We start from the raw sequence: 12,136 nt of genomic DNA, 5'->3' as shown, positions 1-12,136 counted from the left end.
AAAAAGAAGGCCTGCAAGGACAGCCAACATTTTGGCCGTAGCCTTTCAAGTTCAGTGAAGACTTAGGACATAGGAGAACCTATACTATAGCATCATGTAACTCAGTTGTGTCCCAAATTTTCTGATCAAGGAGATTATGGGGCCACAGAGCAATGTGATCGATGATTTAGAGTGTGCCTGGGGAGAGTCTCATGGAGAGAAAACATTCTCTCAGGCTTTCACAGAGAGCAAATCGATCAAGCAATGGCCATGACTCATCCGCATGGCTGACACTGACAAAGGATCTGCAAACTACAGTACAAGGCAACAGGATAAATCTTGAGGGGACTTGACTGACCTTATGAGATACAAAAGATACATCTCTTGTTATATAGGTCTTGCTTTATCTTGGTCTTAACAATCCAGCAGAAAAGTATAAAAACGAGGTATAAAAAGTAAAGCCATATTAATATGCTGAGCTGTGAAAGGCTCAAGTCAACAACTTCTGACATCACCAGTCCTACAGATAACCCACTACTATTATGGACTACTGGACTATATTGGATTATTTTGCTGAACTCATGCACCTACAATATTTAAATGGCAATGGAATACCCATCTCTAACAAAACTAAACAAAAAAGGGGATACAAAGGAAGGGCCATTTTGTAGCTATATATACAAAATAGGATAGATATACAGCTACTTTATCTTAATTCGATGAGAAGAAAGATTTGTACTAATAATATTTGGACAGGATATCATGTCTGCATCTTGTACTATGAATAACCACTAGGAAGGTAACAATATGCAATGTATTAATTATTGAAACTGTCCTATTAATCGGTTTTGAAACTGTCTCATTGCTGTTTCTCAATAAAATTAATTAAAAAATTTCTCTGATAATATATCCACATATTATTAATTTATTGGTTGTATTATGTTCATTGTACATGATATGCAGTAATTTATTTGAACTATCCTGTTAGAAATTAGTTTTCTTTTTTTTGGTGGAACCGTGAGTAGAACTTAGACCCTTGCATTTGCCAGACAAGCAGTTATTCTAGTGAGCCATCTCCATAGCCCCTAGGAGTTTTCTTTTCAATACAGGAAATTAAACCCAGGGACTGCTGAACCACATCTCCAGTCCTCTTTATCTGATTGTTTAATATGTGAAACAAGGCCCTATGAAATTGCCTAAACTGGGCCGGGGAGACGGCCCAGTAGAATAAGCGCTTGCCTGGCAAGCACAAGGGCCTGAGTTTAATCCCCAGTTCCACCAAAAAAAAGAAATTGCCTAAACTGGCCTTGAACTTGAGATCTTCCTGCCTCAGCCTCCCTAGTAGTTGGGATTATAGATGTACACCACCACATCCAGCTGAAATTAGTACTTTTGGGGGTGGGGGGCTACTGGAAATCAAACTCACAACCTTATGCTTGCCAGGCAGACGTTGTATCACTGAGCTAAATCCCTGGCCCCTAGGATATTTTTTAATATTGAAGACAATGCTGCATCAAATATTCTTTTTTTCTTGCACCAAATATTCTTGCATATTTGCATATTTATATTATTGCTGTCCTGTAATGATTCCACTAAAGTAATACTCAGAACTATTTTCCAATTACAAAATTAAATGTAGAAAATTTGGAAAATACAGGAAGTCCATCCCCACTGTCAATAGTTAAGCCATGTTCTAACTTTAAGTATAAGAATACTGTTCAATAAGTAATAAGCTATTTCCACAACCTGGTCTTCCTGATTTTGGTCATAGGAGAAACTCTGACTCTTCAATATGATTTTTATAACTATGGACTGCATATTGATCTTTTTTCTAGTTTATTTTTGTGAGTTCCAGAGGCACTCACTTTCCCTATGGATTACCTCTTTGCTCACAGATATGTTTAAAGAATAGTTTGTAGGGGCCAGGGATATGGCTCAGTGGCATGAGCACCTGCCTGGCAAGTGCAAGGTCCTGAGTTTGATCTCTGGTACCACAGAAAAAGAAGTTGTTTTTTTGGGGGGTTGGTACCAGGGATCAAACTCAGGACCTTGTCCTTTCCAGGCAGGTGCTCATGCCACTGAGCTATCTCCATGGCAATAAGTTTGTAATATAATTAAATTTCTTTTCTCATTTCTAGGTCTCAGAAGATCCTCAAGTGACTGCAAAGTTAAATGCAAGCCTGTTGAAAGTAAATTTCAACATTTCAGTAAAATGTCTATTTTGTTGTCTTTTGTGGCTATACACAGCTTTGTCTATTATATAATTGTATATGTTGCCTACAGTTCTTCTTTTACACACAGCCACTATGGTCATCCGCTCTGGTTTACTAAACAAAGTTTAATCAGACCCTGGGTAGGCTAAGTCATAAAAGGAACATCATTATGGGTTCCTGACATGAATGGAAAGTGGCACAATCCTCTGATGCAAAGAGAGTTCTCCAAAGTTGTCTCCCAAGTAAGAAATGGGTATGAAGAAGGAAAATAAAAACAATTAAAGAAAACCCTGGAGAATCAGAAGGTGGTTATGAATTGGTAAAGGAGGAGAAATCTTACATGGTATATGGGAAGGCTAGGCTTGTAAAAGAAGGATACTTTGAAAGAAAACTCTGAGTTGGACTCTTTTCTATCTAGCATACTGCCATGCAGATTACTGTGTTCTCCGTCAGCTCTACTGCAATTCCAAAAGCAGGGGGGCTAAGAGGTTCATCGGGAAATACTAGTGACATACAAGGTTAAAAAGTGGTTCTACTGAAAGGCATCTATGGATTTCTTCCTGCTTTCCTTCACAGGCCTTCTTTTTACCCAGAGATCTAGATGATCATTTTGAGAATGGAACAAAGCTCTGAATAAGATTTAAAAAAAAAAAAAAAGGTTCCTTACAGGGCAAAGCATCACTTCCTCCCACCTCTTTTTCCATACATTACCCGCCAAGACAGCTGAAACCCATGACTAAAAATGACCTCACTGGTAAAAACAAGTAGATGAGCCAGGTGTGGTGGTACATGCCTGTAATCCCAGCACACTGGGAGGCTGAGGCAGGAGGACTGCAAATTCAGTCTGGTCCATTTAGTGAGACCCTACCTCAAAATAAGAAATTAAAAAGGGGGAGGAGCTGGGGATGTAGCTCAATGCAGACATCCTGGGTACAGTCCCTAGCCTGTCTGTCCAAAAACACATACCCATACCCAGACTATAAAGGCAATAAACTCAATAACCTATTCTATATGACTGGAGTTAATACAATAAAAGCCAAATAAATGTCCCCAAAGAAATGAAGGAAGATGTGGAGTATATCTATTGGTAGTGAATCAAAACAGACGAAGTAGGGTCAGGGAGATGGCTCAGTGGAATAAGCGCTTCCCTGGCAAGTGCAAGGGCCTGAGTTCAATCCCTGGTTCTGAAAAAAAAAAAAAAAACCAAGTAGGATTATTGTATATTCAAAACATAATTGACAGGTGCAGGGTTGGGGTTAGACCCTCTGGTCTGCCATGCCAGCCCTGCCCGCAGGGTGCACTGTATTGAGACTGGACGTGGTGGCACTCTCCTATAATCCCAGCACTTGGGAGGCTATAAACAGGAGAATCACTATGAGTCCGATCTAGTAGTGAGACCCTGAACACCCTGTAGACCCTTCCCTAAAATACAAAAAACAAAACAAAAACATAATGGAAGCTCTGGGTCCATAGCAGGCTACAGGGCATGGACTTGGCATCAGCATATTTACATCTCGTGACCCTAGAAAATGTGACTGGGAGGGTGGTATATGAAAAGATGAATGTTAAGGTTTTTGAGAAACTCATTGATTTGAAAGCTCACATTCCTATTGTCTTGTTAAAAGACAACAAAGAGCTAGGTGTGGTGCCACGTGGGTATAATCCCAGCACTCAGGAGGCTGAGGGAGGAGTATTGTTACTGAGTTCAAGACCATCTTGAGCTTGTGAGCTCAAGGCCAGCCTAAGCTGCATACCAAGATCCTGTTTCAAAAAGAAAAAAAAATAATAAAAAAAATAAAAAATAATAAAAGACAATGAAAAAAGTTGTCAGTATAAAGAATATAACAAAGGTGACTCCAAAATACTAGGTACCAGTGTTTCCCGGCTACAACAGCCTTCTGTGCAGAGGGCCCAGCTCTAACTGTCTGTAATATGTACAACTATCTTAGCTGTCTACATTGTTCTTGGTCTAGCTTTTGGGGACCCATAGAATAGTGCTGGTCCCCTCTTCACATGGCAGTTGATTGTAACCTCTGTTGTTCCCTTTCCTCTGCTGTGACCCTAGCTACGGTTGGTTCCACACAAGCCTGATTATAGAGGGGAAGCACTACCTGGAGTGGCTGACTGAGAGGTTAGCTGAGAGGGGAGTGAAATTCTTCCAGTGGAAGATGGAGTCTTTGGAGGTGGTGGCTAGAGGAGGGGTGGGTGTGATTATCAGCTGCCCTGGGTGTGGGCCGGGGCTCTACAGCCAGACCCACTGCTGCAGCCAGACCCACTGCCGCAGCCAGGCCACAGGCAGATCATTAAGGTGAATGCTCCCTGGATAAAGCACTTCATTCTCACCCATGATCTCAAGAGTGGGATCTATATGTCCCTATACATCATCCCAGAAGTGCAGTTACTCTTGGAGGCATCTGCCAGCTGGGGAACTAGAGTGAGATAAATAGTACCCAGGACCACAACACTGTTTGGGAAGGCTGCTGCAGACTGGAGCCCACACTGAAGAATGCAAGAATTGCTGGTGAGCATACTGGCTTCTGGCTGGAAAGGGACCAGCTTCGTGTGGGATCTGCAAACACTGAGGTCATCCACAACTATGACCATGGAGACTATGGGCTCATGATTCACTGGGGCTGTGCCCTGGAGGCCGCTAATTGTTTGGGAAAATTCCAGAAGGAAAGGAGCTGTACCAGATGCCACCATCCCACGTCTGAGGAATCCAGTGACCAACAGCTTCCCTGCAAAGGTCCCCCACCTGCCAGACCAACTATTCAGTGTGCCCCCTAGAAGCCTATGCGTGTTCCCTGCCCCTAATTCTGCTGCTTTCTACAAATGTGCTTAAAGGAGAGGAAGCCACAAGGTCTGTCCATGGAGGAACATCCAGCCCCACCTGTAGCCCCATGGACGCTGAGGTCACCACTCTGTCTCCAGGCCTGACACTGAGGAACAGTCCTCAGAAGAAAGGAAAACTCAGAAAATCAAAGAGGCAGCTTCCCAAAGAAACACAAATTGAAGATGATTACTTGACTCTAAGTCATACAAACATATTAAAGTTTCTGAAAAGTCCCACAAAAACAAAACAAAACAACAACAAAAAGAAATAACAACTAGGTGCTAAGCTTAGCATCCAGGAGAAAAAAAGTATAATTCTTCAAATGGAAATATACCCACAATCCAGGGCACATCAGAGGTAGCCTCTTACCAAAAGACCTCCACATGACAGTAGAAGAGATATTCTTCTCAACGGAACTACAAATCTCAACACAGAGACACAACTAAAATAAGAAAACAAGGCAACAAAATATCTCTGAAAATATAAACAACTCCCCAAAGCTAACTCCACTGATACTGAAGTAGATCAAATGCCAAAGAATTTTGAAACCTGACCATTGAAATGACCAATGAGCTTAAGTTACTAATGAGCAGCTGAATGAATTAAGCCAACACAGGACATGAAAAGTCACTTTAGTAAAGAGGAAAGTTTTAGCAGGGCATAGTGGTACGCGCCTGTAAACCCAGCACTCTGGAAGGCTGAGACCAGAGAACCAAAAGTACTGGGAGTGGGGGAAGGGAAGAAGTTCTGAACAACAACCGAGCATAAAATCTGGAAATGAAAATGAAATAGGAAAAAGAACCAAACTAATACCACGTTGTCCTCAGGCAGCATCTTAGAGCTTAGGTTTCTGTTTCCTTAAGTTTGTTTCTTATAAATGTTGTCATAATTACCTAAGCCAACAGTACCCCATGTTTTGTCATATGACTGCTTGTTCCCTATGTAAAATGTCAAACACTTTTGTTCCTTTGTCACAAGCTAAGCCCATGCTTTGTAGCTGTACTAAATTATATCAAAGACCTAATCACACCCCCTAGACCTGGAACTAGACCTGAAACTAAAACTGTATACATTTTTTCCCTTCCTGCCCTTCAGGGTTGTGTCTTGGTCATGACCTGGACCCTAACAGCTGGCTAATAAACTTGCTTGTCTCTGCATCCAGCCTCCACTGGTGACTCAGGCAAGTGCATTTGCTACAACAAAAACTCCAGTAAGTCAAAACACTTGATGGGAAGTCTAAGGAGTGGGCGAGATCAATCAGGAAAAAATAAATCAGGACTGGAAGGTTGGGTGGGAGTTCTCAAATTTTCATACAGAATCAAAGAAAAATATGAATAAAATAAAAATAAACCATGGGACCAGGGAAGATAGCTCAGTAGAATAAGCATTTGCCTGGCAAGTGCAGGATACTGAGTTCAATCCCTGGTACCACATAAATAAATAAATAAATAAACATCAAAGATTTAAATGTTAAAATAAACAATCTGCTAGAAGATAAGATAGTAACTCTTGAAGCCAGGTGTAAGCAAGGATTCTTTTTTTTTTTTGGTGGTACCAGGGATTGAACTCAGGACCTAGCTCTTGCCAGGCAGGCTCTTATACCACCGAGCTATCTCCCCAGTCCTAGTCAAGGGCTTTCTGAACAGAACACCGCTGACATAAGAAATAATACTGAAAATTAACAAATGGGATCAAATCAAATTAATTTCTACACAGTGAAGGTAACAATGAACAGAGCAAAGAGACAACGTACCAAATGGGAAAACGTTTTGCCAGCTGTTCTTCAGACAGAGGACTAGAATCTATGATATATAAAGAACTCAAAAGAGGCCGGTTCCCCAAATAAAAAACCCAATCAAAAATTGACAACACATGAATAAAGACTTCTCAGAAGAAGTACACATGGCCAATAAATACATCAAAAAATGTTCAACATCACTGGCCATTAGAAAAATGCAAATTAATACTGAGATTCCATCTACTCCAGAAAAAAAGGCTACCATCAAGAAATCAGGGGGCCTGCCCCTTAGCCCAGTTCTTTGGGCTGGGGAGATGGCTCAGCGGAATAAGCGCTTCCCTGGCAAGCGCAAGGACCTGAGTTCAATCCCCGGTTCCGCTAAAGAAATAAATAAATAAACAAGAAATCAAATTGTAACAAATGCTGTAGGGGGGTAGGGGATTCTTCTGCACTATTGGTGGGATTATAAACTAGTACAACCACTAGAGAAATGACTAAATAGAGAAAGTCCATTTGATGCAGCTATTTCCTTTCTACTAAGAGAGTTAAAAATCATCATATTACAATGATATGTGTATATTCATTATTTGTTTATTATTTTTTCTTTTGAGACAGGGTCATGCTATATAGGCCTTGCTGGCCTCAAACTCACGATCACAAGTGTGTGACACAATGCCCAGTTTGCATATCCATGTTTAAGAAGCACAATTTATAATAGCAAAATCTTGAGAATGGCCTGTATGCCCATCAACAGATGAAGAAGATGTATTTATATACAATGAAGTACTACTTTGTCATAAAGATGAATTTTTATGGCATGCATAAGTAAATGCATGTACCTTGAGATCCTATTAAATAAAATAAATCAGATACATGAGCTTAAATATCAAATGAGAAACACAAGATACAAAGAATAAAAGATAACAAAAAATAAGCAATGAATAGACTATGCAGGAGTTCCTGGATAAATCTAAAAGAAAGAATTTAAGACTCACTGGCCTAGAAGAAAACACGGAAATATAGGCAAATGGCTTTTAAAAAAAATTTATTCACTGAAATTATAGCAGAAAACTTCCCAAACTGAGGAAAATAAGAGATACTCAGATAGAGACCTAGGGATGTAACTCAGTGTGAAGGTTCAATTCCCAGTATGGAAGACAAAACAAAAAAACAAACCAGTTGAAGTCCTAAGGAGAGTGAGGTTAATAGAGAGGTGATGTTTAATGAATAAGTATTTGACACTTTGATTATAAAGGAGTTGCAATTTTTTAATAACAAAGTCAAGGGTATGAGAAGCAGCTAGAGGACTGAAACACTAGAAGAGAACAAATAGGAAACAAGTGAGGTGTTGCAAAGATCTGCATATACTGAAATTGATAGAGATTATGACAGAATGATGAGCAAGAAATACAGAAGGATAGGGGTTGGCATACAGTCCAGTAAGAGATTTAAAGTTGGAGTGATTAGGGAATGGGAAAAAAGGACCTGGAAGTTGTACTAAGAATGAAGAGGATCCCTGTGTCACTTTCAGGACAAGTGATAGAGGAAGTTGTGGGAATTACATGTATGCGATAGTTGAGATTTACTAGAGTCAGTGGGTTGCAATGGAACATATTTAATACAGGACATATAATTTAAAGGATCATTTTATAATATTCACCCAAAAAGTCAGAAGCAGAAGAGTGCAACAGATCTGTCTGCATGCTAGAGACTCAAAGAATTTAGCCGCTGGCCTGGATCCCACAGCAAAGGCCCACATGAGTCCACCGAAGGCCTAGAGCCCAGGACAGTGTCTCATGTATGTCTGTATCAAGGATCTGCACTGAGAAGGCCCTGAGGCCAGTCCATGGTGAAAGCTGGAAAGTCCACCCTGCCTGGTAAAGGATCTGTGGATCTGTGCCAGAAGGTTGAGGAATCTGCCCTGGAACTACAAGCAAGGCTCAAGGCAAAGATCAAAGTTCTTCTGAAGAGAACAACAGTCATCCCCGGGGATAGTGAGGACCTGAGCTGAGTTCTGAAAACCAGCCTTGGCAAGCTTCTCCAGGAACATCAACAGCAAATCATCTTCCCCTGCAGTTCTCCTTTCATGCAACTGGCAACAATTCTCAGGTGTGCCTTTATGCGTAGTCTCCCTGACTTAGTTCAGTTGGGCATTCCCACTCAAGTCAATCATTAATCTACCACAGTGAATAATTTGAGAGGGTTTCTAGTGAGGCAGTATTTTCAAGGGAGAGTCAGAGGTCAACTATTGCTTTAAATGTTGTGAGGATATATGTGTATTTTATGGCATATTTCTATATCTATTTACCAAGCTAACTAGCTGCATTTTAAAAAGAAGAAGAAGAGGAAGAAGAAGAAGAAGAAGAAGAAGAAGAAGAAGAAGAAGAAGAAGAAGAAGAAGAAGAAGAAGGAGGAGTCTTGCTATGCATTTCAGTCAGGCTTTAAACTCCCTTTGTAACACAGAGCTGGCCTCAAACTCATGGATGTCCTCCTGCCTCAGACTCCTGAGTACTGGAATTACAAGGCATGCACCATGAAGCCCAGCTCATCCAAGAGTATTTTCAAAAGGGTCCTTCTGATCATTTGCTGAGAACTTGAAGGTGAGAATATAGTCATTATATGTTTACATTTAAGTTATATTTGATTTAAGTCTATGGCCATACCATCCTGAATGCTCCCGATCTCATCTAAATTATAATTTAGCTAAATATAAAAATTTAGAGTCAAAGTTTCTTTTTTCAATACCTTGACTATTGCCTTCTTGTTTACCTGTTTCTAACGTTAATCCTATAAAGCCTGACACCATGCTGATTCATTTTCTTAGTGAGGTGCTCTTCTGCTTGGAAAGGTTTCAGAATTGTCTACTTCGTTCTGCTAAGATGATGAAACAGTCAACTTTCATTTATTAAGATAGCATCAGCCCTGAACTAAAATATATTGAAAAAACAAAACATAAAGATAGCATCAGTATTCCTTTTATATTAACCTATAACAAAAACAATATGCTACTGAAACAAAAAGACATGTAAACCAATGAAACAGTTTCTATAAGCTATTTCAACATCAACTTTTTTTGAAAGGTCTCAATTTTTTTCTTTTTTCCTTTTTTTTTGTTTTAGTATTGGTAGAAATAGATCTTCAATGCATACTTTGAGTTTAGATAAGTTCTACATTCTCTTAAGGTTTTCTCTTTCATATTATTTGGAGTTATTTGCCTCCAAGTGAACTTAACATATTATCTATGTATTTAATTCTGTATAGACTTTTTAAAAGATTTTTAAAACTAAATTTGAGAAACTTTGCATACTGTATACCTTACTTAACCCAAAGAAATTTTTGCACATTTCAAAAAAATCTTAAATGATCTGTATGTTCTAATTTTCCCATGTTCCATTTCTGAATAAAGAAATACCCAGTGTTACATATTGCTTTCTTTTTTTCTATTTTTATTTATTTATTATTTTTTTAAAGTGTATTTGGTACAGATCCTTCGGTTCATGAGCATGATGACTGGGTGTTCATGTTTTATGCATGAGATGTGCCTCTCTCAAACCTTGTTGCGACGTGGGCACATTACCCATCTGACATAAAAAAAAAAATGTATTTGGTACAAAGTTTCACTACACAGCTCAGACTCATGGTGCTCCTCCTGTCTTCAGCCTCCCAAGCCCTGGGATTACAGGCATGTGCCAACTCACCCAGTCCCATTGGCCCGCTCAGTGTGCCCAAGGGCGGAGCCGGCATGACATGTGGTACTGGGGATCGAACGCTGGTCCCTGCACTTGCCTAAGCAGGTGCTTAGTCCGCTGAGCTATCTCGCCAGCCCCTACATATTGCTTTCTAATAAATCAGATTGTTAGAGATACTTCAGTAAATTATCTCTATTTCAAAATTATATCTTAGCTGTGGGGGACTCAGGTCAATAATTTCTGACATTGCCAGTTAAATATAAGACCCAATGCTATTATAGGCTACTGGACTCTTTTAGAATATTTTGCTGAGTTTACACACCTATAATATTTAATAATGGAACTTAGAAAAAATGGGGTATGCCGATGAATGTCCATTTTGTATCTGTGTATTCAAAGAGGTTGGGATAGATATATAGTTGCATTCTCTTAATGAATAGAATGATTTGTTCTAATGGTGTTTGTGAATAGGATCACAAGTCCGCATCTTGTACAGCAATTAACCACTAAGAAGAATATATGCAGTGTATTATTTGTTGAAACTGTCCTTCCGATTTGATTTGAAACTGTCTCATTGCTATCTCTTTGTCAATAAAACTTTGAAAAAAAAATTATATCTTAATCTACTTTCAGTGATGATTTTATCAATGTAAAAAATTGTGCCCGATGCAGTATTAGCTCAAAAGCTTAAATAAGAATCAGACACATAGTTTTTAGACAGGATATTTTAACCTTAGAATTATATAACTATATATACATATATGGTATGTTGCATATTAAATTATCATTTGAGGTAAATTAAATATAGATAGTAAACATTCAGCCAAACATTCTTTGAAAGGCTTAAACACTAGTGTCCAGACACAGCACTAAATTTATGAAACTTAAAAACCCATGTGAAGTCTGCTGTAATGTTAAGAAAAGCGAAAGATTTTTAGCTCATTGAATTGTGTAGACACAGAAGTACTTAGCACGACAAAATTACCAAAATAAAAACTTTTAAAGGTTATTTGTGCCTAACAATATTAATTATTCTATACTTTTGGATAATTTAACATTTTTATAAATTTATATAAATTATTCTCTTTTAGTAAATTAACACATAAAAATAGTTCAAACTCTTATTTTTCACTCTGGTTAGCTCATTACAACTCAACAAAAGAATGCTCATACACTCAGCTCTATTAAAATATAATATTTGAATAGATCCCATTATTTCACCCATTGGTTGCTATGCCGGAATCTAGAACAGGTTGCGCCAGACCGGGCAGTGCAATTCACTGACAGCCGCGGGTGATACAGTGAATGCGAAATTCGTGCCTGCGGGGTGGCTGCCTGAGCTTGCTTCCAGTCACACAGCCGCTGGCACACCCAGCAGATTTCACCTCGTTCACTGTCAGCACCGCTGTGCTCCTAGTTTCTGGTAGAAAGATGGTCAGTCTGTTCTTTGGTTAAACCACATATTTGATCATCAATCACCTTCGTTTAGTAAAAAGAAGTGAGAAGATTCCCTGAGCGCCAGCTGTAGTCCCCCATGCCGCCCCATATCCGCTCCAATAGGATGAAAGAGGGGCTGGGGAGACAGCTCAGTGGAATAAGCCCTTGCCTGGCAAGCGCAAGGGCCTGAGTTCAATCCCTGGTTCTGGGAAAAAAGAGAGAGAGAGAGAGAGAGAGAGAGAGAGAG

The 12,136-nt window shown here is 39.5% G+C and overlaps 1 protein-coding gene, 1 non-coding gene and 1 pseudogene across 2 annotated transcripts in view; all 3 read left to right on the top strand.

The window, feature by feature from the left end:
- Positions 1-2,139, top strand: part of Fam186a (family with sequence similarity 186 member A) — a 72,018-nt gene extending 69,879 nt beyond the window's left edge. Inside the window, exon 9 of the mRNA XM_012516131.2 lies at positions 2,118-2,139. Within this exon, the coding sequence (XP_012371585.1) occupies positions 2,118-2,139 (22 nt within the window). The remainder of the gene's footprint in view (positions 1-2,117) is intronic.
- Positions 2,140-3,750: 1,611 nt separating this feature from the next.
- LOC101577333 lies at positions 3,751-4,906 on the top strand (annotated as a pseudogene).
- A 5,342-nt stretch (positions 4,907-10,248) lies between these two features.
- Positions 10,249-10,350, top strand: LOC111818529. Its single transcript, XR_002822502.1, has one exon. It is a non-coding gene; the product is annotated as a small nucleolar RNA U13 (small nucleolar RNA).
- Positions 10,351-12,136: the final 1,786 nt, after the last annotated feature.

Source organism: Octodon degus, unplaced genomic scaffold (assembly GCF_000260255.1).
Source record: "Octodon degus isolate 3935 unplaced genomic scaffold, OctDeg1.0 scaffold00093, whole genome shotgun sequence".
NCBI lineage: Eukaryota > Metazoa > Chordata > Mammalia > Rodentia > Octodontidae > Octodon > Octodon degus.
The sequence above is the reverse complement of the archived record's forward strand: the minus strand, read 5'-3'. Positions and strand labels throughout refer to the sequence as shown.